At 39.0% G+C, this 26,197-nt stretch overlaps 1 protein-coding gene across 4 annotated transcripts in view; it reads right to left on the bottom strand.

The window, feature by feature from the left end:
• CNTNAP4 (contactin associated protein family member 4) overlaps positions 1-26,197 on the bottom strand; it is a 264,146-nt gene that overhangs the window by 204,724 nt on the left and 33,225 nt on the right. For 2 of the 4 annotated variants that reach the window (XR_010938853.1, XM_067717889.1), the window contains exon 2: positions 21,577-21,687. Coding sequence is in view for 1 of the 4 variants with exons in the window: in XM_067717889.1 (XP_067573990.1) it covers positions 21,577-21,687 (111 nt within the window). In the remaining 3 variants the exon portion in view is untranslated. Of the gene's footprint in view, positions 1-20,890; positions 20,910-21,576; positions 21,688-22,046; positions 22,146-26,197 lie in introns of those variants that run through there. The other 2 variants (XM_067717890.1, XM_067717891.1) reach the window with 2 other exon arrangements.

Below are 26,197 nucleotides of genomic sequence, written 5' to 3'. Positions count from 1 at the left end.
TCATTAGAGGAATTTATGTGCTCACCTTTCCCAACATTAACCAGTTTACTTTCATGCAAAAACCCCCCCTCAAAAAGCAGAAACTACTGCCCACTTTTTTGCACAACACAATAAAAAGAACACCCCAACCCCTCACTTCCCAGCAACCTTGGTTTGGTAAGACAGTCACACTGAGATCTGTGACTGTCTGCCCACTCTCCTCTGTGAAAAAGGTTTCTTGTATCCATCCAGGGCCACCTCAGTCCAGTTCCACTGCATCTTCCAATCTGCAACGTGCACCAAATGATCCAGAAGACAAGGAAAAGTGCTGTCTCCTGCAGTATGGGTCACCAAGGCTAACCAGATTCAAAGACTGATGAGTCCTTTGTGCTTACGTAGGCAGAAGCAAGATTAAAACTCAAATCAAAGTGGTTCTTACGTTGAAGAAAGCAGGAGTCGACTAGTATTTTCTCATATTTACTCCTCCACATCCAGAACCACTGGAAAAATCTAGGTTGTGATAGTGTCTTTTGAGAGAGGAATTTTGCAAACAGTTTATTCTACTTTGCTCCCCAAGCATAATATTAATAATGAGATGGGGTTTTGCTCTTAGGAGTGCAACTTTGATGCATATCAAATTCATAACATTCACACTAGAAGACACTAGTTTAGATCCGTTTTACAATCTGTAACTCTTTATTGATGGTCTCTATTTGTTGAGACACCATGCTCCTGGTTTCTTTTGGCTCTCTGAGCATATTTAAGAGAGACAATTTAAAGTCTTTGTCTAGTAAGTCCAAAGTCTACCCAGTGGTTTTCTTATTTAGATGCCTGTATGAAATCACCACATTTAAATATGCACATACCCCAACTTCTATGATTTAATCTTTGTACTAAAATCATGGTCACTCCTCATATTTATGATGTTGTATATTTATTAGATTTGTAGGAGAAATATAAGTAATAACACACGAATTAAGCAAAGATAGGTTAGTTAACAGAAACTATACAGACATGCCTCAGAGATATCGGGGAATAAAGACCACCACAATAAAGCAAATATCACAATAAAATGAGACACATTTTCTGGTTCCCAATGCATATAAAAGTTATGTTTACTCTATACTGTAGTCTACTAAGCATCACATCTTTTTAAAAATGTACATACTTTAATTTAAAAATGCTTTATTACTAAAAAATGCTATCATCTGAGCCTTCACTGAGTCATAGTATTAACATCAAGATCACTGATCACAAATCACCATAATAAATTTGATAATAATGAAAAAGTTAGAAGTATTGTGAGAATTACCAAAATATGACACAGAGACACAAAGTGAGCAAATGCTGTTGGAAAAAATGGTAATAATAGACTTGCTCGACGACACAAGGCTGCCGCAAACCTTAAATTTGTAAAACCACGATTATCTGCAAAGCACAATAAAACAAGGTATGCCTGTACTCTGTTAGTGAATTGCAGGCAATTCATACATTCTTACACTTTAATCTGTGAAAAGTTTTTAAGTATTTTTTATTCCTTTTTCCTTGAAACTACCAAATTATCTGCTCAACCACTGCATAAGATTAGCTGGACTTCGGAAAGCACGTTCAGAAACACCTATACGTGCAAGGGAGGTAGGACTGAAAGTCTTAAGTAGGCAAAAAACAAGGTCACAACTGTGCTTTAAATTTTATTTTTATTGAGGAAAGCCTCAAAGTTGCATGACTTCAAAATTGCAAGGTTATTAAAATAACCTTGGTTAGAAATCCAAAAACTGCATTAGGGTAGTAGCAATGGAAACCCCCCCCCACCCCGCTCCAAAAAAAAAGAGAGTGTAAGAGAGACAGATTGCAAACCACAAATACACAGGATTTATCATCTTCAGGAGGAGGGATCAAGGGAGAAATAAAAGGTGATTCTAAGAATGTTAAGCCATGGTGATTAATATAACCACCAGGAATCAGAAAAGACAAATAATTACAAGCAGAAGCTGGTTTAGATGTGATATATTTAACTTAAGACTTCTGTTGAGCTTTTTTGTGAAGACAAGACATCTAGCAGGCAGCTGGAAAATTCCAGCAGGCAGTTGAAAATACAAGATAGGAGATTGTTAGACATGTTTCTCCTCTAGCACAAATGTGGGAGGTTGTCTGCACAGGCCTCCTCCTGAGGCCCTGGCAGTGGACCAGCTCATTCAGGGAGGGCATGCACAATGCCAAGGTCAAAGACAAGGCTTTAGAAAAACCCACATAAACATTGTCATTTTGGCATGGAGTCTCTGATCTTGTTTTTCATTTTTATACAGATATTTTTATATAGTTTATTAAGTCAGTTGTATTTTATATGGCCAATTTTACAGTCAATTTTATGTGTCCCTTTTCTTTTGTTGTTAATATTCATGATATGTCAGTTTTCTAAAAAAGGACTCAAGGGAAAAGGTAAGAGAAGAATAACAAATAATCATCAAATCACAGAAATGTGATTTTAGGCTAGCTTTCTACTTAAATTATTGGACCTTTAAGGACCTAACAGTTCCCACTGAGGGAGAAAATCTCTGATATAAAGTCCTATTTGAGAAGAAACAGAGAAGTCCTTCTAAAATCATGTAGTTTTTGTATATCTTTTCCCATGGAATTACATCTGAAGGGCAGCCTTCAAAAGGATTACAGTTAAAAATCAGATGAGATAATTTATGGGAACAGATTTTAATTCGCAGAACTATTAGAGAGACAGACAGACAGACAGACATGTAATATATGAAGTGACGTCAGTAAGATGGCAGAATAGGAAGTCTCCCACTCATACACCCCCTCAGCAACAATAACCTGGCAGCCATCCACGGACGGAAGCCCCTTTGTGGGAGCTTTGGGATCCAGCCGCAGGCCCAGAGAAGTCTTGCCCCACCCAGGGACCCACCAGGAGATACGCCTGACGGCACCCCCTGGAGGTAGGCCCACTGATTTTAATCCAAAAGGAGACTCTGAAACAGTCCTGTAACTAAGCCCCAGCCCTCCCAGCTGCAGTTCAGCGGCTGGGCAGCAGCCAATGTTGGTGTGACTGCAGATCTTAAAGTAGCCCCAACACCTGGCCCCAGGCCCTCGCAGCTGCGGTTAGGGAGCAGTCTTGCCAGGATACACGTCATCCCTGCCCCCAGAGGTAGGCCCTCAAACCTTAGTCTGACTATGGATATAGAAGTGGTTCTGGAACCCAGCTCCACACCCTCTCAGCTGCAGACCAGGAACAGTCCTGCCCACTCAGGGACGTGGAGGGAGACACACCCACCCTGAAGTGGCCCTGTAACTGGGCTCCAGCCCTTCCCGGCCACAATCTGAGAGCAGTCCCACCTGCCCTGGGACCTGGTAGGAGACATGTGCCTCCATGCCCCTGAAGGCAGCAGGCCTGCAGACCTTGTCCCAGCTATGGACCCTGAAGCACCCCTACGAATCAGTTCTGGCTCCTCTCAGACACAGTCTGGGACTAAACCTGCCTGCCCAGGGACCTTCCCACTGATGCTTCTTCAAATGCACAGACAACAGCGCAAGGCTACTTAGATCACGAAAAATCAGGCAAACATGACACCACCAACGGACACTAATAAACTTCCAGTAATTGACCCCAAAGAAATGAAGGTCTCTGGCCTAACAATTCAAAATAATCATCTTAAGGAAGCTCAATGAGATACAGATAACTAAACAAAATCAGGAAAGCAATGTATGAATAAAATGAGAAGCTTAACATTTCCAAGCAGTCTTTTGATGAGATGCTGCTCAGAACTTTCCCCCTTGAGGACAAAGGTGGAAGATTTTATACATCAGTTCTCATCTTCTGTCGGTCAAGGTAGCCTCACAGGTAGGCAATAGTGCCCATACCCCACCATCAGAATTTATGGTGCCCAGTGGATTCCCTGGAAGCAGATCATCCCTCAGCATCAGAGGAGCCACAGGGCAGGAAGCTACAGGTAAGTGGTACCACCCAATGTGAGACCCTGTTACACCTGTGGGAAGTTGAACTTGGTCCTGGTTGGAGAAAGAGGTGGGGCTGAGAAGATGTGTTGCCTAAGAGGTGTCCAACACACAACAGCACATCTGTAATTATAATAGTCTCTAATATGAGTGAATACAAAAAAGATGGTCTTTTACTGTTAGCTACAGTCACACTTCCGCTCCATCCTCTCCTAGGTAAGATGCTCAAGATACTTATGCATGGATCAGACAAGAAAGCTCTAGGCCCTGCTTTCACTGTTTCTCTGGTTATGCAACCCACCATGCTTTCAGAACACATGTGCACCCCAGCCGAGAGAGAGCATCTCAGGCGGAGGCCAAGCCCGACCCCCTTCACACGTGTATGCCAATATTTTGTTCACGAGAGAGAGTGGCTTTTAATTTTCCTTCCTTGTTTGTCCTTGACAGGGTTTGGTATCAAGGTTATGCTGGTCTCATAGAAAGAGTTGGGGAGTATTTCGACTTTTTTTCTGTCCTCTGGAAGAGAATGTGTAAGAGTCGAGTCGTAGCTCCCTTAAAAGTGTTTGGAAGAATTAACTTATGAATTCATTTTAGCCTGGAGTTTTCTGTTGGAGCGTGTGAATTATGGCTTTACTACCTTTACCTGACAGAGGAATATTTAAATTTTATTTTATCTCTTGGGCACAATTTTTCAGGCTGCATTTTTCAAATAATTTGTTCAATTCATTTAAATTTTCACAATTATTAGCAGGACGTCTGTTAAAATATCCTCTTATTATGTTTTTGTCTTACTGATTTTCTATATCGCATGTTTTCTATTTCATTGATTGACGTACTGTTCTTTTATTCCTTTCCTTTTCCTTACTTTGGGTTTAATCTGTTGCCCTTTCTAATTTCTTGAGAAACTGAATAAGTAGGCAATGGATGGGTTATTAATATTTAGCTTTCCTTCTTCTGTATTATGTGCAGTTAAGGTCATCAATTTGATCTAAGCTGCATCTCACAATTCTGACCTATAGTATTTTGTTATCAGTGAGTTTAAACATTCCCTAATTTCCACCGAGATTTCTTTTTGAGAAGTGTGTTAATTAAATTCCACACCTTTCTGAGTTTTTAAGTATTTTTTAATTATTGATTTCTAGCTTAATTCAACTGTACTAGGGCACCTGCTCTGCATGATATGAATCCTTTGAGATTTGTTGAAACAATTTTTATGGCGCCAAATAAATGTAAGTAAATATTCTAGGTACTCTGGATAAGAACGTGTATTCTGCAGTATTTCGAGGCAGAGGTTTATATATGCTACTCATTATATAAATATAAATTACAAATGTAAATATTTTGTCAAATTTGTTAACTGCTGTTAAAATCTGTATTTCCACTGATCTCTTCTTTGGCATACTTCTTAAATAAGCTACAGAGAAAGAAATATTAAAAACCTCTATGCTTAGTGTTTCAATCTGTAATGTCTATTTCTCCTATTATTTCTGTCCATTTTTCTTTCTGTATTTTGAGGCTCTGTTATTTCATGTAGAAAATGTCAGACTCACTATATGGTATTTCCTTTTTCTCCAGGATCTTTGACCCTGAAGGCCTGGCTATCTTGGTTTCTCTCAGGTATCTTCAAGCGGTTAACACTTTCTAGCTGGTTTACTTCTTTATAGAAAGGCAGCTAACTGTTATGGGCTGAGCGCGTCTCCATGCCTACCTCCCAAATTCATACACTGAAGCCATACACCGCAATGTGATGGTATTTGGGACCTTGCAGAGGTGGTTAGGTCTAGATTAGGTCTTTAGAGTGGGACCCCCTGATGGATTAGTGACCTTATAAGAAAAGGAAGACAGATCTTTCTCTCCCTCCCCACATGCAAACACCAAGGAAAGGCCACGTGAGCACACGGCAGGAAAGAGGCTGCCGCGAGTCAGGACAGCCTCTCGCCAGGAACAGAATCTGCTGACACCCTGATCTTGGGCTTTCCAGCCTCCAAAACTGTAAGAAAAAAATGCCTGTTGTTTAAGCCACCTCGTTTGTTGTATTTTATTATAATGTCTAAAGCTAGGGTTTAGACTAGAGTTCAAACACTAGCTTTTCTAAATTATTCACACAGCCAGCCACCTTGCTAGCCACCTTGCCAGTTCCTTTAACGGGAGGTAAGACAAAGCCTTAGGTAAAGTTTTATCATCCAGAGTTTCCTGGGAGACCAGGCTATGTGTGGGACTTCACTTCAAGTTGCTTTCTTCCCCTTGCTAATCTGGCTTCTTATACTCCCTCTCTGTCTTCTCCTGGGAACCATCCCCTAATAAACCTTTAGCACCACAATTGTTGGTCCAGGGTGTGCTTTTGGGAGAACTCAACCCAATACATCACCCAACTGCATACTCACTGTTTATTTTCACTGTACCTACATGTGAAATTTTCCTCCTCAACAGAATGAAAAATATTAGATATACAAAAAGAAGTGTAACCTATATATTAATGATAATTTTAAATTTTATGAATGTATTTTAACTGACTAAATTTAAGTTCCTGTATCAATTTCAATAGGTTCATATTTATAACTTGAATTCCTATATTTTATAACAGTTGAAGACATTTCCTAAGCCAGGCACATTCTGTGTCTTCTAGTTTGAGAGGACTTAGAAGGACAGTCTGCCTTAAGATTCTCCCCTTCCGCTTGAAAAGCCATCAATGTCACTCACTCACATGCTTTGAAAATCTCCATTATTAGAGTGAGTCAAAAGGAAAAGAGATGGTGCCTATAGAATATTATAAATAAAAAGAGTACATTGTTATACAATTTAGGGATCCCCAAATTCAACCCCATACTTTTACAGGAAAGGAAAAAAAGAGAGGAAATGTCTTTTCCCCAAGATCACCCACAATTTAGTATTATAACCTAGGTTTTGTGATTCCAAAACCAGCATTTTTTATCACTATAAATTACTTAGGATCAGCTACATGGCACACTCACTGGGCTTACATTATCAAACTGATTTAGAGCTGAAGAAAGCATGGTACAGGGCAGACAAAGACAACAAAGGGTAAGACTGAGGGAGTAGCAAGAAGAGATCAGAAGAGAGTAGAACATGTTCTTAAGGAAGAGGGCCCAGAAGGGAGAGCTACATCCAAAGTAAGAGAGAACCAAACATTCAGGAGGACAATCGCCTCTGGCATTAAATCAAATGAACTGATAGAAGAATAGAAGTGATTCTATATTAATCCCAGAAGTGAGAGCAAACTCTCCTATACTTTAATGAATAGAGTACAAGGGCTTCCCTAGTGGCGCAGTGGTTGAGAGTCCGCCTGCCGATGCAGGGGACACGGGTTCGTTCCCGGGTCTGGGAGGATCCCACATGCTGCAGGGCAGCTGGGCCCGTGAGCCATGGCTGCTGAGCCTGCGCGTCCGGAGCCTGTGCTCCGCAATGGGAGAGGCCACAGCAGTGAGAAGCCCGCGTACCGCAAAAAAAAAAAAAAAAAAAAAAGTCTCTTTTTATGGTCTATTGGCCATTTCAGAACTTTGGAAATGTAATGGTCAATTCATTAGAAAGAAACATCTAAGTCGTTGGTGATAGATATGGGCTAATACTTATTTGTAGTTGATTAATACTGGGATTCCAAAATTTTGAGATCCCTGATTTAACTCATTCATTAGAATTATAATGCTGTTAAATCCAATTACTACAAAAAAATTGCTGAGGATCCAAAAACAGTCAGATGATTCTGAACTGTGAGCTTTCTTTGAATATTATCCTTTGTATGGTCAGGGCCCTGACTTGTGTATTTTAGACTTCATTCACATAGGAAACTTACATTTACTATTGGGCTGTAAAATTTTTTGACTTGTATACTGAACTGTGAAAGTGCATCTATATTATGGACATTGATTGAGAAAGTTACTTTCACAGTAAATGCACCATTTAAATATGGTGATCTTCATCATATGAAAGGCATAAATCCTGCTGGATTTCATTTGCCTGGCAAGATATACAAATATTTGGAAAGTAAAATCTATTTTCTTTAATAGGAAGGGAAGGAAGACTTCCTTGCTCTTTTGAAAGGAAAATTGATTTTTGTCTATTCTGCTTATTAAATATTTTACCAATTTATTAATTATTGTAACAAATGTCTGCCCTTAATATATAAAATTCTTGTGCAGAGTAATTAAAAACTAAAGATAAATGCTCAAAAAAAAAAAATTCTTTGACCCTGCTTTGCTCTATAATTAATCAAGAATAAAAAGAGTCTTGGGGCTTCCCTGGTGGCGCAGTGGTTGAGAGTCCGCCTGCCGATGCAGGGGACACGGGTTCGTGCCCCGGTCCGGGAAGATCCCACATGCCGCGGAGCGGCTGGGCCCGTGAGCCACGGCTGCTGAGCCTGCGCGTCTGGAGCCTGTGCTCCGCAACGGGAGAGGCCATAATAGTGAGAGGCCCGCGTACCGCAAAAAAAAGAAGAGTCTTTTACCAGAGTTATGAGGATGCCTGAATTTTGAGATTACCTTTGTATAAATCAAAGTATATATTTGGCCTGTGAGGTTTGCTAAAGTGGGGCTAATTGGCAGGACACACTCTGAAACTGTTCAACGTTCTCTTGGGACCTTGCTTTTGTAATTCTTGTGGTTACACCACAGTGCCGTGATCATTTTCAATAAAGCCAAAACCACTTCAGTATTATCCCTATTCTTCCAAAAGAAAGCTAGAGAATTAAAGCATAGAGATTAAGTATTTCTTCCGTCTTTAAAAAAGTAAGAGACAAATGTAAAATAGATAGCTAGTGGGAAGCAGCCGCATAGCACAGGGAGATCAGCTCGATGCTTTGTGACCACCTAGAGGGGTGGGATAGGGAGGGTGGGAGGGAGACGCAAGAGGGAGGAGATATGGGGATATATGTATACATATAGCTGATTCACTTTGTTATACAGCAGAAACTAACACAACATTGTAAAGCAATTATACTCCAATAAAGATGTTAAAAAATAAATTAAAAAAAATTACTTCCTACTTAAACAAATGAATTTAAAAACGTCTTCCTAAAAATAAATTAATTTAAAAAAAAAGTAAGGTAGTAATGATTTAAACCCAGGAATGGTGAATTGATCCAGATAAGCCTAACACCAAAGTGTTCGCTCTTCACCTAAAATGTCATGATCCACTGGAGAGAGTACAAAGGAGAGAAGCAGAGCAGGTTAACTAAGGTTCAAGTGTGCTGGAGAAGCTCGCGTCCTGTGGCTACGGGGGTGACTCCCAGGGATCTGACTATTCAGGAATTTTTGTCAGGTCTAAGTGCTCTCATCCTAACATTAAGAACTGTAATCTCCTAATCTCAGAGATCAATTAGGGCAAGACAGAAAAATAGGGCAAAGCTAATACAAAGTCGGGTACTTACAGCCTGACTCAGCATGGAGGTGTGGGACCCTTGCAATTCAGGTAATTATTCAGGCCGAGAGCTTACTCAGGCACATCGCATCCTGGATGTGATGGGAAGCAGTTGATATGGAAGCAAATAAACTGTTGGCATCTTTTGTTCTCTAGCCAACTCTATAAAAACAGGCGGTCACCAAGGCAGTCAATTCTCCACACTCAGTTCGTGAGGCTCACCTGCCCCGTTTCTGGTCCTGGGGACCATCAGGTACATTTCAGACCTACACCCACCATGCCAATGAGGCTCTCCTTTTCTGAGGCCTGAGTTTTTTCAGTCCTGTGCAAAATTCATCTCTTATTCTTTTCCTCATAAAGTACTGGTTATCAAATATATTAATTTTATCATTTTAAATGTGATAATTATAAACGATTATATGCAATATGTTTAATGGCAAGAAACATTTACCTCATCTATCCTCTTAAGCACTGACATGCACCATGAATACCTTTGGGATTTATCTCTGGGATTTTAATTTAAGCATAATAGTTACATGCAAAGAAGCACAATGATTTAGGGCAGTAAAAATTGCCAAATAGGACTTCCCTGGTGGCTCAGTGGTTAAGAATCCACCTGCCAATGCAGGGTACATGGGTTCAAGCCCTGGTCGGGGAAGATCCCACATGCCATGGAGCAACAAAGCCCGTGCACCATAACTACTGAGCCTGTGCTCTAGAGCCCGCAAGCCACAACTACTGAGCCCGTATGCCACAACTGCCAAGTCCACGTGCCGCAACTACTGAAGCCCGCGCGCCTAGAGCCGGTGCTCCAAAACAAGAGAAGCCACCGCAGTGAGAAGCCAGTGCAGTGCTCACTGCAACTAGAGAAAGCCCACGCGCAGCAACGAAGACCCAACAAAGCCAAAAAAGGAGAAAAAAATCACCAAATAATTCTGTATAGAATGTGATAATTTTCCTCACTAGAAGTACATCCAGAATGAGAGTTCTCCCTGTCAAGTAACTAAATATGCTGATTTCTCTACAGATAGATGCTTGATTTTAACAGCAAACCCTATAGGCATGAGGAAAGCATTGCTTTATAAGCATTTAGAGTAGAAGGGCTTAGCTGTGGATAAATAAAATAGACAATGGGAAAATATAGATATATATTCCACTTTTTAGCAAAAGAGGAAATATTTTGATCTTACAGAATAGAGGAGAGAAAACTCACAGTATTGGTCACTTATGGAAGCAACCTGCTATATAATTAAACACATATACATATATATGTTTACATTCACACATACAAATATTTTGTTTTTGCTGTGTACCACCATTTTATTTACTGCGTTATACAAGCACATCAGTTTGCAATAACCCATTTCCAAGGTTTCCCAAGTACATGAAAATAAAAAAACATCCATTTGGATTATAATGCAACTTCAGGAACAGTTCTACATATATGGCTTCTTATATTCTGTCCTGAGAACACACTTGGCCCATCAGATGGCACACTAGAACCTGTCTGAACTGTACACTGATAATGGCAACGATTTAAGATGCCGAATGTAATTCAAACTACACTGAAACTGCAAAACTGGGACTAATATACAAGGGCAGAGAGATTTAATTCCATTACAAAGCTGGTATTAGTAGCAATTGGTTTTTGTTTGTTTGTGTGGTTTACAGTTAATTTTGGGTCACACGTCTCCGAGCTATGAAATCTGTCAGGTTCAAATTGAGATGCATCTTCCCAGTGCAAAAAAAGTACAAAAGAAGTCACTTACTCAGTGGCACTTGTACTAGCTTCCCAGGGCTGCTACAACAAAGTGTCACTAACTGCACAGCTTAATAGCATTTACTCTCTCACAGTTTTGGAGGTTAGAACTCCAAAACTGAGGTGTTAGCAAGGCCATGCTCCCTTTGTGGGCTTTAGAGAAAAATTCTCCCCCTGGTGCTTGCTGGCAATATTTGACATTTCTTGGTTTGTAGCTATATCATTTCAATTTCTGCTTCCATCTTCTCATGGACTTCTTCCCTCTGTCTCCTCTGTCTCTGTGTCTCTGTGTACCTCTTTCCCCTTAGAAGGACACCAGTCACTGGATTTAGGGCCCAGCCTAATCCATTATTACCTCATCCTGATTATACCTGCATAGACCCTAGATCTAAACAAGGTCACATTCTCAGGTACTAGGTGTTAAGAATTAAATATATTGTTTAGGGGGACACAATTCAACTCACAGAAGTCTACCCTTTGCTCCCCCCAAAATTCATATCATCATGCAAAACACATTCACCCCATCCCAACATCCCCAAAAGTTTTAACCCATTCTAGCATCAACTCTAAGTCCAAAATCTCATCTAAATACAATCAACACAAGAAATCCTAAATCTTATCTTCCAAACCATCTAAATTAGACATAAGTGAGACTCTGGGTATGGTACATCCTGAGGAAAACCTCCATCTGTGGACTGTGAAACTAGAAAACAAATTATCTGCTTTCAAAATACAATAATGGGACAGTCATAGGATAGACATTCCCATTACCAAAGGGAGAAACTGAAAGGAATAAAGGGGTCATGGGTCCAAAGCAAGTCTGAAACCCAGCAGAGCAAATTCCACTAAGTCTCAAGGCCCGAGTATAATCCTCTGTGGCTTGATGCTCTGCCCCCTGGTCCTGCAGAGGCCCCGCTGGCCCCAGACTCAGGACCCATGGAGACCTTGCTGGCCTAGCTTCCGTCTCTTTCAGTCTAGGCAAGTAGTGTTTCTGCTAGGATAAAATTCTCAAAAACTGCCCCCTATGCAACTGACAGAAGCATGTCCTCCACAGATCTTTCTGGATAACCCCATCTGTATTCCAGGGTTCAGGTGAGATGATGGACTGCATTCATGAGTCACACTCCTAATCTCTTTAGCAAAATGAGCCCACATCTTTGATGTTCTCTCTAGAGCATTTTTTGCAGTATAGATAGGCTAAGAAATTTCCAACTCATCAAATTCTGGTTCCTTTTTTGCTTAACAGCTCCTTCCTCCATTTATTCCTTTTCTCCGGTGTTTTACTATAAGCTGCAAGGAGAAACCAGGGCACATCTTCCATATGTTGCTTGGAAACATTCTGAGGTAAATATCAAGTTCATCACTTACAAATTCTCCTTTCCACCCAACACTAGAACACAACTCATTCCACTTTCCCACCACTTTATTACCAGGATTGCCTTCCCTCCAGTGTCTCATAATATGACCCTCTTTTCTTTTGGAGAGCTCTCCAGAAGCACTTTATCCTCCACATTTCCACCAACAGCAGTCTCTTCCAGGCAATCTAGGATTTTTCTATCACACACCTGAAAATTCTTCCAACCTCTGCCCATTACCCAATTCCAAAGCCACTTCCATATTTTTAAACATTTGTTTCAGTAGCGCTAAACTCACAGTTCCAAAATCTATATTAGTTTCCTATGGTGGCTGTAACGAAGTATCCCAAACTGGCTTAAAGTAACAGAAATCTATTCCCTCACTGTTCTGGAGACCCAAAGTCCAAAATCAAGGTGTCACCAGTCACGCATCCTCTAAAAGATCCTTCTTTGCCTCTTCCCAGCTTCTGGTTGTTACTGGCAAACCTTGGAATTCCTTGGCTTGTAGCTACATTACTTGAATTTCTGCTTCTGTCTTCACCTGGCCTTCTTCTCTCTGTCTTCTCTGTTCCTGTGTCTCCAAATCTCATTCTCCTTATCAGGCCTTATCTGGAGCCCACCCTAATCCAATATGACCTTATCTTAACTTGATCACATCTGCAAAGACTCTAGGGCTAAATAAGGTCACATTCATAGGTATCAGGGTTAAGATGTGAATGTATCCTTTTGAAGGACACATTTCAACCCACAATGGAATTAAGTGACAAAATTAAATCAATATACCTCAAAAAAAGTAAATTTTCTTCTTCCCTACTGGTAGAAATGGACATTTAACTGTAGTCTTTTTCTGATTTCCTTTCCCCATTACAGGGCCTAGTCATTATCACAGTGTTACCCAGGGCACTTCTTATCTCATAGATGGAAAGCAGTGGGTTGTTGAGCTTGATTCCTCATTTCTTGCTTTTCTGTTCTTTGGCTCTAAGTTTTCCAGATTCCATAGCAAAAAGGTAACCCTATCTGTGTTTCTAGGATACTAGGATCTTTATTGCTGATTCAGTTTATTTATACATGACCCGCTGACTTAGCTGAACACCCTTCCATAGCCTGAATTAAATACCACAAGGAATGTCGGCATACTAGTATAATATACAGCCTTTAATAAATCATTCAAAGTCTGATATTCTCTTGTGAACACTTCATGTAATTAATAGGTAAAAAAAGAAAAACTAAATAAAAAAGAAAAATGTAATCAAGCAGGTTGACAACCAGCAAAAGATAATTAAAACGATCCTGTTGTGTTTCTCCATTTCATTAACATGCAAATGAGATTCATGAAGTTCAATACTGTGTTTCACCAACAGCCATAGAAATGAATTAAGAATGAAAATGAGTCCTACTGATAGAGACTCCTGATGAGTATATAAATTAATGAAAAATATGATTTGATCAAATCAATAACATATTAGAGAGAGAGAGAGAGAGAGAGAGAGAGAGAGAGATTTATTGAACCTCAACAAATGAAAATAAAGATAAATTGTTACATTAAATTTTGTATCTCTTTTGATGGGCCAAATCCTATGAAACCTTATTATAACTCAAATGGAGTGGTGGTAAATGCCAAACTCTGCTTTACTTTAAAAAGAAAGATAAGATAGAAACTTCATTCTAAGGTCAGTGTTGTGATGACAGCATTCCTATGGAAAGGACCATTGGTTCAGGATCTGGACTGACCCCCACAGGGCTAGGAAATCCCATTTGCCTGTGGTAAGGAATTCAGAATTGAAAATAGGAAGAGATGGTCCAATGTGACAATAACTTTCACTATAAGGCAAATAAATGTAACAGACGAGAATTATCTACACAAATATATTCAAAGCCCACAAAATTCTCCATTTGATACAAGGATCTCAGTTATTACTCTCCAATGATATTCTCACACTAAGAAACACAAAGTTATGGCAATAATACCTAATTTAAAAAAAAGAAACACACATAGAGGAATGTATCAAATAATATCAGATAAAATTTTTTAAATAAACCCATGCTACAGAGTTAGATATTTGTAACATGGACCATATGGCAAAACACACACACACACACACACACACAATCTATTTGTTATGTCCAATGTTCAATGTACTCAAACATTAAACAACAGGACAAAGGATAAGATCAAGGAGTAAAATTAGAAGAAGTAGCTGCAGCATGTGCGAAGGGAATAATAAATGAGTGAATCAAGGTTTTAATAATATATGTCAGTGTCTTTTTTTATGGTTGTTAAAAATATTTTCTTTGTTAGTATAGCCAATCCTCTTTCCATAGAATGCATGAGCAGATGGGTTTTGCCTTAGCATATTATAGAAAGGGATAATAACGATACTTTGTCTTTAAGTGCAGAGAGTTTTGAAATTCTCTTATATCTATAGCAAGTTGCCATTTAATTATCTGCACTTTTCTTTAAACATAACTCAAGCAATCAAACACAACCTACCTAAGAGATAGTCAACAATACGAACTGAGTATTCCTAAAGGAGCACGAAAGCTTATTAACTTCCCATTCCTCAACAGGAAAGTCATGTCATTCATTTTGAGAATTAACTAAACTTAGGGATGATTACTGTTAAATAACTAGCAACTTTTAAAGTCGCTTCTTGCAAACTTCCTTGCTTATCTTGAAATAGAGGGCCAATTAAATTTTCATGGCTACTGTATACATAATGATTGTATATCGTTGTAGAAAAGTATATTTTAGGATCAAGATGGCACAGTAGGAAGACCCTGAACTCACCTCCTCCCACACGCACACCACAATAACAACTACTTAGAAAGTAACTGTCAGGGCTTCCCTGGTGGTGCAGTGGTTAAGAATCCGCCTGCCAATGCAGGAGACATGGGTTCGAGCCTGGATCTGGGAAGATCCAACATGCCACGGAGCAACTAAGCCCGTGCGCCACAACTACTGAGCCTGCGCTCTAGAGCCTGCGAGCCACAACTACTGAAGCCTGTGTGCCTAGAGCCCGTGCTCTGCAACAAGAGAAGCCACCACAATGAGAAGCCTGTGCACCACAACGAAGAGTAGCCCTCACTTGCCGCAACTAGAGAAACCCCGCACGCAGCAATGAAGACCCAATGCAGCTAAAAATAAATAAATTTATTAAAGAAAAGAAAGTAACTATTTATGAGAACAACCTGAAGATAAGAAAAGGTTTTCCACAACTAAAATATAAAGAAAAGGCCACAACAAGACAGGTAGAAGGGACAGAGATGGAGTCTAGTCAGTAACCCCAGCACAGGATCAGTGACCCACAAACATGAGGGAAATCATAGCAACAGAGGTCCTCCATGAGGGGCATGGTGTTCAAGCCACACATAGGGCTCCCAGCCCAGCGATCCTGCACAGGGAAAAAGAAGCTCCAGAAGTCAACCTTTGAAAACCAGCAGGCCATATGTTTGGAAGAGCCAGAGGGCATTGGAAAACAGAGACTCCACTCTTAAAGGGTGTGCAGAAAATCTCACATACTCCAAGTCCCAGTGTAGAGGCAGTAGTTTGAAAGGCACCTGAGTCAGACTCACTTAATGCCCGTGGAGAGCCTCCCAGACAGACAGGAGGCAGCTGAGACTCCCCTGGGTAATGAGACACTGGTGGTGGCCATTTTTGGAATCTCCTTCTACTGAGCTGACACTAGCACTGGCAAGTGTCATTCCGGAATCCTCTCTCTAGCCTATTAGTGCCAGGAGCTGACAACACCCACTAGTGGGCCCACAACAGCCATGCACCACCAGGTCACAGAGCCAGCCAGGTTGGGGGTTAGCCCCACCTGCCAGCCCGCCCACAGTAGTGGGCCCTGCCATAACAAAAGGGTACATGCAGCCCACACAGGGGACACCCCTGGAGCATCTAGCTCTGATGGTCAGAGGGGAGTGTGCTGCTGGCCCAGAGGGCATCTCCTATGGAAGACCACTTCAAAAAGACTGGGAGATGTAATGGAACTACCTAATACATAGAAATAAACACAGAGAATTAGGGAAAATGAAGAGACAAAGAAATCTGTTCCAAATGAAAGAACAAGACAAAACCTCAGGAAAAGAACTAAATGAAACAGAGATAAGTAATCTACCCAATAAAGAATTCAAGATAATGATCATAAAGATGTTCACCAATCTTGGGAAAATGGATGAACAGAGTGAGAACTTCAACAAGAGTTAGAAAAATTAAAAAGAAATAAGAGCTGGAGAACAAAACAACTGAAGTAAAAAATACACTAGAGGGTATCAACGGTAGATTAAATGATACAGAAGAATGGATCAGTTATCTGGAAGACAGAGTAGTGGAAATCAAGCAGACTGAACAGGAAAAAAAAAAAGTTTTTAATAAAGGTAATTAAGGGACCTCTGAGACAACACCAAGCATAGGAACATTCACATTATAGGGTCCCAGAGGAAGAAAAGAGAGAAAAAGGACCAGAGAATTTTTGGAATAAATAACACCCAGAAACTTCCCTAACCTGGGGAAGAAAACAGACATCCAGGTCCAGGAAGCACAGAGTCCCAAACAAGATGAACCCAAAGAGGTCCACACCAAGACACATTATAATTAAAATGGGAAAATTAAAGATTAAAGTGAGAATCTTAAAAGTAGCAAGAGAAGAGCAACTAGAAGGGAACTCCCATAAGACTATCAGCTGACTTTTCAGCAGAAACTTTGCAGGTCAGAAGGGAGTGCATGACGTATTCAACGTAATGAAAGGAAAAAAACCTACAACCAAGGGACTTCCTTGGCAGTCCACTGGTTAAGACCTTGCCTTCCAATGCATGGGGTGCGGGTTCGATCCCTGATAGGGGAGCTAAGATCCCACATGCCTCACAGCCAAAAAACCAAAACATAAAACAGAAGCAATATTGTAACAAATTCAATAAAGACTTTAAAAATGGTCCACATCAAAAAATCTTAAAACAAAACAAAAACCCTACAACCAAGAATACTCTAGCCAGCAAGGTTATCATTCAGATTTGAAGGACAAGTAGAGTTTGACAGAGACGCAAAAGCTAAGAGTTCAGCACCACTACACTGGCCTTATAAGAAATGTTAAAGGGACTTCTAAGAAGAAAAGAAAAAGCCATAACTAGAAATAAGAAAATTACAAAAGGAAAAAATCTCACTGGTAAAGGTAAACATATAGTAAAGGTAGTGGATCAACCACTTATAAAGCTAGTAGGAAAGTTACAAGACAAAAGTAGTAAAATCATCTGTATCTACAATAAGTATTTAAGGGATACACAAAATAAAAAGATACAAAACATGATGTCAAAAACATAAAATGTGGTGGAGGGACTAAAAACATAGTTATTAGAATGTGTTCGAGCTTAAGAGATCATCAAATTAAAATAGATACCTATATATAATAAATAATTATATACGAACCTCATAGAACCACAAACCAAAAACCTATAACACATATACACAAAAAAAGGAAAAAAAATCCAAATATAACATTAAAGACAATCATCATATCAGAAGGGAAGAGAACAAGAAAAGAAGAAAGAACAGAGAAGAACTACAAATATAACCAGAAAACAATTAACAAAATGGCAATAAGTACATTCCTATCAATAATTACTTTAAATGTAAATGGACTAAATGCTCCAGTCAAAAGACATACAGTAGCTGAATAGATTTAAAAAAAAAACAAACCCATATATATGCTGCCTACAAAAGACTCCTTGCAAATCTAAAGACACTCACAGATTAAAAGTGAGGTGATGGAAAAAGAAATTCCATGCAAATGGAAACAAATAGAAAGCTGAGTTAGCAGTAATTATATCAGACAAAACAGACTTTAAAACAAAGACTGTGGGCTTCCCTGGTGGCGCAGTGGTTGAGAGTCTGCCTGCCGATGCAGGGGACACGGGTTCGTGCCCCAGTCCAGGAAGATCCCACATGCCATGGAGCGGCTAGGCCCGTGAGCCATGGCCGCTGAGCCTGTGCGTCTGGAGCCTGTGCTCTGCAACGGGAGAGGCCACAACAGTGAGAGGCCCGTGTACCACACAAAAAAAAAAAGATTGTAATGAGACACAAAGAAGGACATTACAAAATGCTAAAGGGATCAACCCAACAAAGACATAACACTTGTAAATATATATGCACCCAACATAGGAGCACATCAATATATAAAGCAAATATTAACAAGCATAAAGGGAGATATTGACAGTAATACAATAACAGTAAAGGACTTTAACACTCCACTTATGCCAATGGACTGATCATCCAAATGGAAACACTGACCTTAAATGACACATTAGACCAGATGGATTGATATATACAGCATATCTCATCCCAGAATAACAGAATATACATTATCTTCAAGTGCACATGGAACATTCTCCAAGACAGATCACAAGCTAGGCCACAAGAAAAAGTCTCAATAAATTTAAGAAAACTGACACCATATCAAGCATCTTTTCTGACCATATGAGCATGAGACTAGAAATTAACTACAAGAAAAAAAACTAGAAAAAACATAAACACTGGAGTCTAAACAATATGCTACCAAACCACCAATGGGTCATTGAAGAAATCAAAGAGGAAATTTTAAAATACCCTGAGAAAAATGAAAATGGAAATCCATGGCAATACAGGCCTACCTCAGTAAACAAGAAAAATGTCAAATAGACAATCTGAACTTACACATAAAGGAAATAGAAAAAGAAGAAAAGAGTCCAAAGTTAGCAGAAGGAAATAATAAAGAGCAGAGCAGTAATTAAAATAAACAAAAAAAGAAACCAAGAAAAAAAAAGACCAATGAAAAAAAGAACTGAGTTTTTTGACAAGATAAACAAAATTGATAAACTCTAGCTAGACTCACCAAGAAAAAAAGAGAGACCCAAATAAATAAAATCAGAAACGAAAGAGGGAAAGTTACAACCAACACCACAGAAATACACAGGATCATAAGAGATCACCACAAATAATTATACAACAACAAATTGTATAGCATAGAAAAAAATGGATAAATTTCTAGAAACGTACCATCTTTAAGAATGAATCAGGAAGAAACAGAAAATCTGAACAGACCAATTACTAGTAATGAAATTGAATCAGTAGTCAAAAAACTCCCAACAAACAAAAGTCCAGGACTAGACAGCTTCATAGGTGAATTCCACCAAATATTTAAAGAAGAGTTAACATCTATCATTCTCAAACTATTCCAAAAAATTGAAGAGGAAGGAATACTTCGAAACTCAGTCTAAAAGGCCAGCATCGCCATGATACCAAAACTAGACAAGGACACCACACACACACACACAAAATTACGGGCCAATATCACTGACGAACATGGATGCAAAAATCAAAATATACAATGCATTAAAAATGATCATATGCCATGATCAAGTGGGATTTATCCTAAGGATGCAAAAATGGCTCAATACCTGCAAATCAATCGATGTGATAAACCACGTTATATGGTCAATTAATGTACAACAAGGAAGGCAAGAATATACAATGGGGAAAAGACAGCCTCTGCAATAAATGGTGTTGGAAAAATCAGACTACATGCAAAAGAATCAAACTGGACTACTTTCTCACACCATATACAAAAATAAACTCAAAATGGATTAAGTACTTCAATGTAAGATCTGAAACCATAGAACTTCTAGAACAAAACATAGGCAGTATGCCCTTTGATATTGGTCTTAGCAATATATTTTTGGATCTCTCTCCTCAAGCAAGAGAAACAAAACCAAAAATAAACAAATGAGACCTAATCAAACTAAAAAGCTTCTGCACAGTGAAGAAAACCATCAACAAAACAAACAGGTAGCCTACTGAATGGGAGAAGATATCTGCAAGTGACATATTCGAATAGGGTTTAATATCCAAAATATACAAAGAACTCATACAGCTCAATATCATAAAAACAACCAATTCAATTTAAAAATTGGCAGAGGACCTGAATAGACAGTTTCTCAAAGAATACATAGAAATGGCCACCAGACACCTGAAAACAGGCTCAACACCACTCATCACCAGGGAAATGCACATCAAAACCACAATGAGATGTATCTCACACCTGTCAGAACGGCTATCATCCAAAAGGCAAGAAATAACAACTGTCTGCAAGGATGTAGAGAAAGAGGAACCCTGGTGCACTGTTGGTGGGATTAATTGGTGCAGCTGCTATGGAAAACAGTATGGAGGTTACTCAAAAAATTAAAAACAGAAATACTATAAGGTCCAGCAATTTCACTTCTGGGTATTTACCCCAAGAAAATAAAAACACTAATTCAAAAAGATATATGCACTCCTATGTTCACTGCAGCATTATTTACAATAGCCAGGGTATGGAAGCAACTTAAGTGTCCTCTGTAGATGAATGGATGAAGAAGATGTGGTATATACATATACAGTGGAATGTTTATTTTTCATTAAAAAAATAAAATCTTGCCATTTGTGACAACTTACATGGATCTAGAGGGTATTATGCTAAGTGAAATAAGTCAGAGAAAGACAAACCCGTATGATTGCACTTATATCTGGAATCTAAAAAACAAACAAAACAAAATGAAATTAGATACAGAGAACAAAGAGGTGGTTATCAGAGGAGGAGGGTTGAGCGGATGAGTAAAATAGGTGAAGGGAATTAGGAGGTACAAACCTCCAGTTATAAGATAAATAAGTCATGGGATGTAATATACAGCATAAGGAATATGGTTAATAATACCGTAATATCTTTATATGGTTACTAGACATAACATGGTGATCACTTCACAGTGTATTTAAATGTCAAACCAATATATTGTACACCTAAAACTAAAATTATACAGTATATCAACTATATTTCAATTAAAAAATTAAAAAATTCTAAAGAAAAGTTTATTTTATAAGATACATTAAAAAAAATCGCCAGATTTAGGGAATTCAATTCTTTGGGCACTAAAATGATGATACAAGATCTCAGAACAGGTGCATCCCTTTGCCATTCTAGAGCCAATCCTAAATGTCATGAACATCCCATCAGTTTCTGCCATTTGCTTATTAAGAAATTTATTACCTTTTACAATATATCACTTACAATGATTTTACTAAAGGAGAATGGAAGATGAATGAGATTCGTCATGAACCAATCAGAGCAGAAAAAGCAGACTTACCATCTCTTCGATTTAGCCTTGCAAATCCAGGACCATAGCTGCTAGAGAGCTCGGATGAACTGCTGAATGATGCCTGAGACAAGGCAGACACCAGAGGGTCATCACAATCGTCTGCCAAAAGGAAAATTCCACATTCAGTTAGTAATGTGCTGACAGCTTACTTGGATTCAACAGATAAAACAAATAAACAAAACAAAACAAAACAATAAATCTAGGATCTCTAACAACATGCCCACTGCTTATATATAGTGTAAGTTCAATAAGAGAAAAAGAATTTAAAGACAAGAGCATATGGAAATGAAGAAGGAAAACTTCGTGGAAATTACAAAACAGTATCTTGAGATAGAAACGGTTTACTTAAAGTCAGAAAGAAAAAGACAAATACCGTATGCTAACACATATATATGGAATTTAAGAAAAAATAAATGTCATGAAGAACCTAGGGGTAAGGCAGGAATAAAGACGCAGACCTCCTAGAGAACGGACTTGAGGTTATGGGGAGGGGGAAGGGTGAGCTGTGACAGGGCGAGAGAGAGTCATGGACATATACACACTAACAAACGTAGTAAGGTAGATAGCTAGTTGGAAGCAGCCGCATGGCACAGGGATATTGGCTTGGTGCTTTGTGACAGCCTGGAGGGGTGGGATAGGGAGGGTGGGAGGGAGGGAGACGCAAAAGGGAAGAGATATGGGAACATATGTATATGTATAACTGATTCACTTTGTTATAAAGCAGAAACTAGCACACCATTGTAAAGCAATTATACCCCAATAAAGATGTTAAAAAAAAAAAAAAAAAAGAAACGGTTTACTTAAACAAGAAACAAAAATACCTAATGGGTATTCCTAATTTACATAAATAAATGTATATTAGGAAAGAATTATAAACTTAACTAGATTAAAACTAAGAACTTAGGGTTGCCAAAAGACATGTGATGTAAAGAGAAACATCACAACATGGAGAAAGTACTCCCCAAACAGTTTACAAATAGTATTGCAAATTAAGGAAAAGAAAAAAATAAGGAGAAACAAAAACTCCTTTTAAATCAGTTAGAAAACACCCTAGAAAAAATGACATAAGGCTAGACCAGAGAGTTCACAGCACAGAACCACTATTAAATGATGATCAAACTCAAAGTGTAAATTAACACTACAATTAGATACTATTTTACAAACAGCAGACCAGCAAGATTTAATAAGTCTGACAACACCAGATGGTCCAGATAATGTGGGCCAAGAGAAACTCCAACATCCTGCTAGTGGGAGTGTAAAGGCGAGCACCTACGTTTAAAAAACAATTTGTCATCAGCTTGCATATTTGACCTTCTGTACCCCATGGTCCATGGATATGTATTTCCTCCTGGGCAGAGCCTCCCTATGATGAACTGCTGGTCTCAAGAAGCTTTGCCTTCTGGTGTCATACAAATACTAGTGTTTATTGTGTGCCATAAGAAAAAAAGTTGAGAAGCATTAACCTAGAGCAACTCTTGTATTTGTGCACAGGGAGATGTGTGCGATTTCTAGCAACAATGTTCATGATAGCAAAAATTGATTAACAATCTGAACATTTATGGATCAAAGAAGAGATCAATAAATCATAGTACTTTTCACAATGAAATAACATACAGCAGGAAAAAGAACTACACCAACATACACCAAAAAATCAATAAAATAAAATAACAAGGTTGGATCTTAGAAATAAAATATTTAATGAAAAAAGTTATACAAGACCATATAATATATGTTGACAGTTTTGAGAATCTTAAAAACAAGCAAAGCTAAGTAATACATTATTTGGGGACACATGTGACTAGGAAAGAAAACTATTTAAAAAATCAAACAGGGTTTCCCTGGTGGCGCAGTGGTTGAGAGTCTGCCTGCCGATGCAGGGGACACGGGTTCGTGCTCCCGGTCCAGGAAGATCCCACATGCCGTGGAGCGGCTGGGCCCTTGAGCCATGGCCGCTGAGCCTGCGCATCCGTAGCCTGTGCTCCGCAACGGGAGAGGCCACAACAGTAAGAGGCCCACGTACCACAAAAAAAAAACCAAACCAAAACAAACAAACAAAAAACAAAGAAATGAAAATCTTAGAATTCAGGATAGTGGTTACTTCTAAAGGAAAGCAGTGTGTGTGTGCGTGTGTGTGTGTAGACATACACATACCTGTATGTGTATATGAATAGGTATGTAAGGATATATATGAAAGTATATACATGTCTTATCTATCCTATTATGTATATCACATATCCAATAAAAAGTAAGGCACAAGGAGTGAGGAAAAGTATAAGAACAGTCTCATGTTGACCATGATATCTATACACGCTTATTTTATTCAGCTAATTCTTCATTTCATGCAATCTTCAGATTTTCACTTTATACAATTATTAAGTTGTTGCCATTTTTGCTCTAATCAGAAAATATTTCTCTTATATTTAGGATTTAACATACGTTGGTAATTAAAAATCATGCAGGATTATTGTCCCAATTTTTAAATTAACAATAAACATTTTAAATAAATCCAGGAATTATCTAGATTCATCTGAAATTTTATGAAGCCTATGCTTCTTGAACATAGGTTTTTATAAAATAGTCACTATCAGTTTTACTGCTTAACTATTCAAACTACAATATTTTTCTGCAGTCCTGCCATTTGAAATATGTACTTTTTCTTAAAGTTAAAGGTTTAAATTATAAGTGGTAAGTAAAAATTTACCAACTTAACATTTGTTGCTTTTCAAAAGAATTTGCTAAAGGTAGCGTTTTATTTTTTAAGATTGTCTCATTTTCATTTAAAGTCCCCTTTTTCTTCTTTCACACCTTAAACTCTTTAGCTCAGCGGTCCCCAAACTTTCTGGCACCAGGGACCAGTTTCATGGTAGACAATTTTTCCACAGTTGTGGGGGGATGGTTTCAGGTTGATTCAAGCGTATCACATTTACTGTGCACTTCATTTCTATTATTATTACATTGTAATATATAATGAAATAATTATACAGCTCACCATAATGCTGACAGGAGGTGGAGCTCAGGCGGTAATGCAAGCGATGGGGAGCGGCTGTAAGTACAGATGCAGCTATGCTTGTTTGCCTGCAGCTCACCTCCTGCTGTGCAGCCTGGTTCCTAACAGACCACAGACTGCTACCAGCCTGTGGCATGGGGGTTGGGGACCCCTGCTTTAGCTAGCTCTTAAAAAAGACGTGATAACTGGCTCACAGTTCCTGCATGTCTATTGACTGGCTTAAGTACTGACACTCAATCTAGTTGTAATTCAAGTGTTAAGAAGTGTAGACATAAAAAGACATAACAATCCATGAAGTGTTGAAGGAAATTCTGATTACACCCAATCACAAGCCACAACCAAAATGCTTTAGTATGCTGTGGAAGCTATGATGTGTGTGTTAGCGTGAGCAAATGAGCACATTATCTATATTGGGGGGGTGCATTTGTGGGTGTGTGTCTACCAAAACTATAATCATTTTTGAATCATTATGAGTATTCAGGTATAACTGTGACCCAACAAGGCTGTTTAACTGCAATTCACAATCAATTATGCAGATTCAAATCAATGTTTCCGATGTAAAATGCCTCTCTAGTGCAATCACTCTAGAGGGCATATATTTATTGCACATTTGTTTTTGCCACTATAAATTGAGACTCAATACTGTTTTATTTTTAGCTTAAAAAGAATGGGATTAATCTAAGAGAAGGGGTGCTTATTCCACTTGTGAGAAGAGGGACACGTGATACGGGAAAGAGGTCGGCAGGGGACAGGGGTTGGGGGAGGACAGATGGGGGCTTCTGGTGTTTGGTAAAGTTCTAGCTGTAGGTCTGAGTGGTAGTTACATGAGTATATACATTTCCCCCCAATCTGTCGTATGTTTACTTAGCAGCAGAATATTCTAAAGTTATTCTTACATAGAACTAATAATAGTGAACACATTCAGTGAGCACTCTCTGCTAAGAACTTACAGCCATTCAACACGTAGTTACCAATCTTTACCACTCCTCTTTGAGGTACTGATATTATTTTACAGATGAGGTAAACTTGAGTCACAGAGTTTGGTTAATTTGCTCATCTCATTGTGATGGGACCATGATGTTTATAAAGTGAGTTGGGGTCCAGAATCTAGTAAGTAAGAACACCAGGACTATAATCACTATTTCTTTAGGTTTGGAGTACAGGAATTTCATCAGACACCATAATGACATGAACAAAATACCTCTCAAGAAGGTACACACTCCAATTCCAGGTTTGCCAAGCTATTTGTCTATTACCAATTTGATCTGCAATAGTCTTAACACCAGGGGAGGGGGATCTCAGCAATAATGAGTCTGGAGTGAGTAAAACGGATATTTCCCTCTAGACATTAATGAAATTGTATTCTGGATTAAGAATCAGTCTCCTGGGACTTCCCTGGTGGCGCAGTGGTTAAGAATCTGCCTGCCAATGCAGGGGACACGGGTTCGAGCCCTGGTCTGGGAAGATCCCACATGCCGCGGAGCAACTAAGCCCGTGAGCCACAACTACTGAAGCCTGCGCGCCTAGAGCCCGTGCTCCCAACAAGAGAAGACACCATAATGAGAAGCTCGTGCACCGTAATGAAGAGTAGAGACCCCCTCC

This window comes from Pseudorca crassidens, chromosome 20 (assembly GCF_039906515.1).
Source record: "Pseudorca crassidens isolate mPseCra1 chromosome 20, mPseCra1.hap1, whole genome shotgun sequence".
Classification (NCBI taxonomy): domain Eukaryota; kingdom Metazoa; phylum Chordata; class Mammalia; order Artiodactyla; family Delphinidae; genus Pseudorca; species Pseudorca crassidens.
Note: the sequence above shows the minus strand (reverse complement) of the source record. Positions and strands in the feature narration are given on the sequence as shown.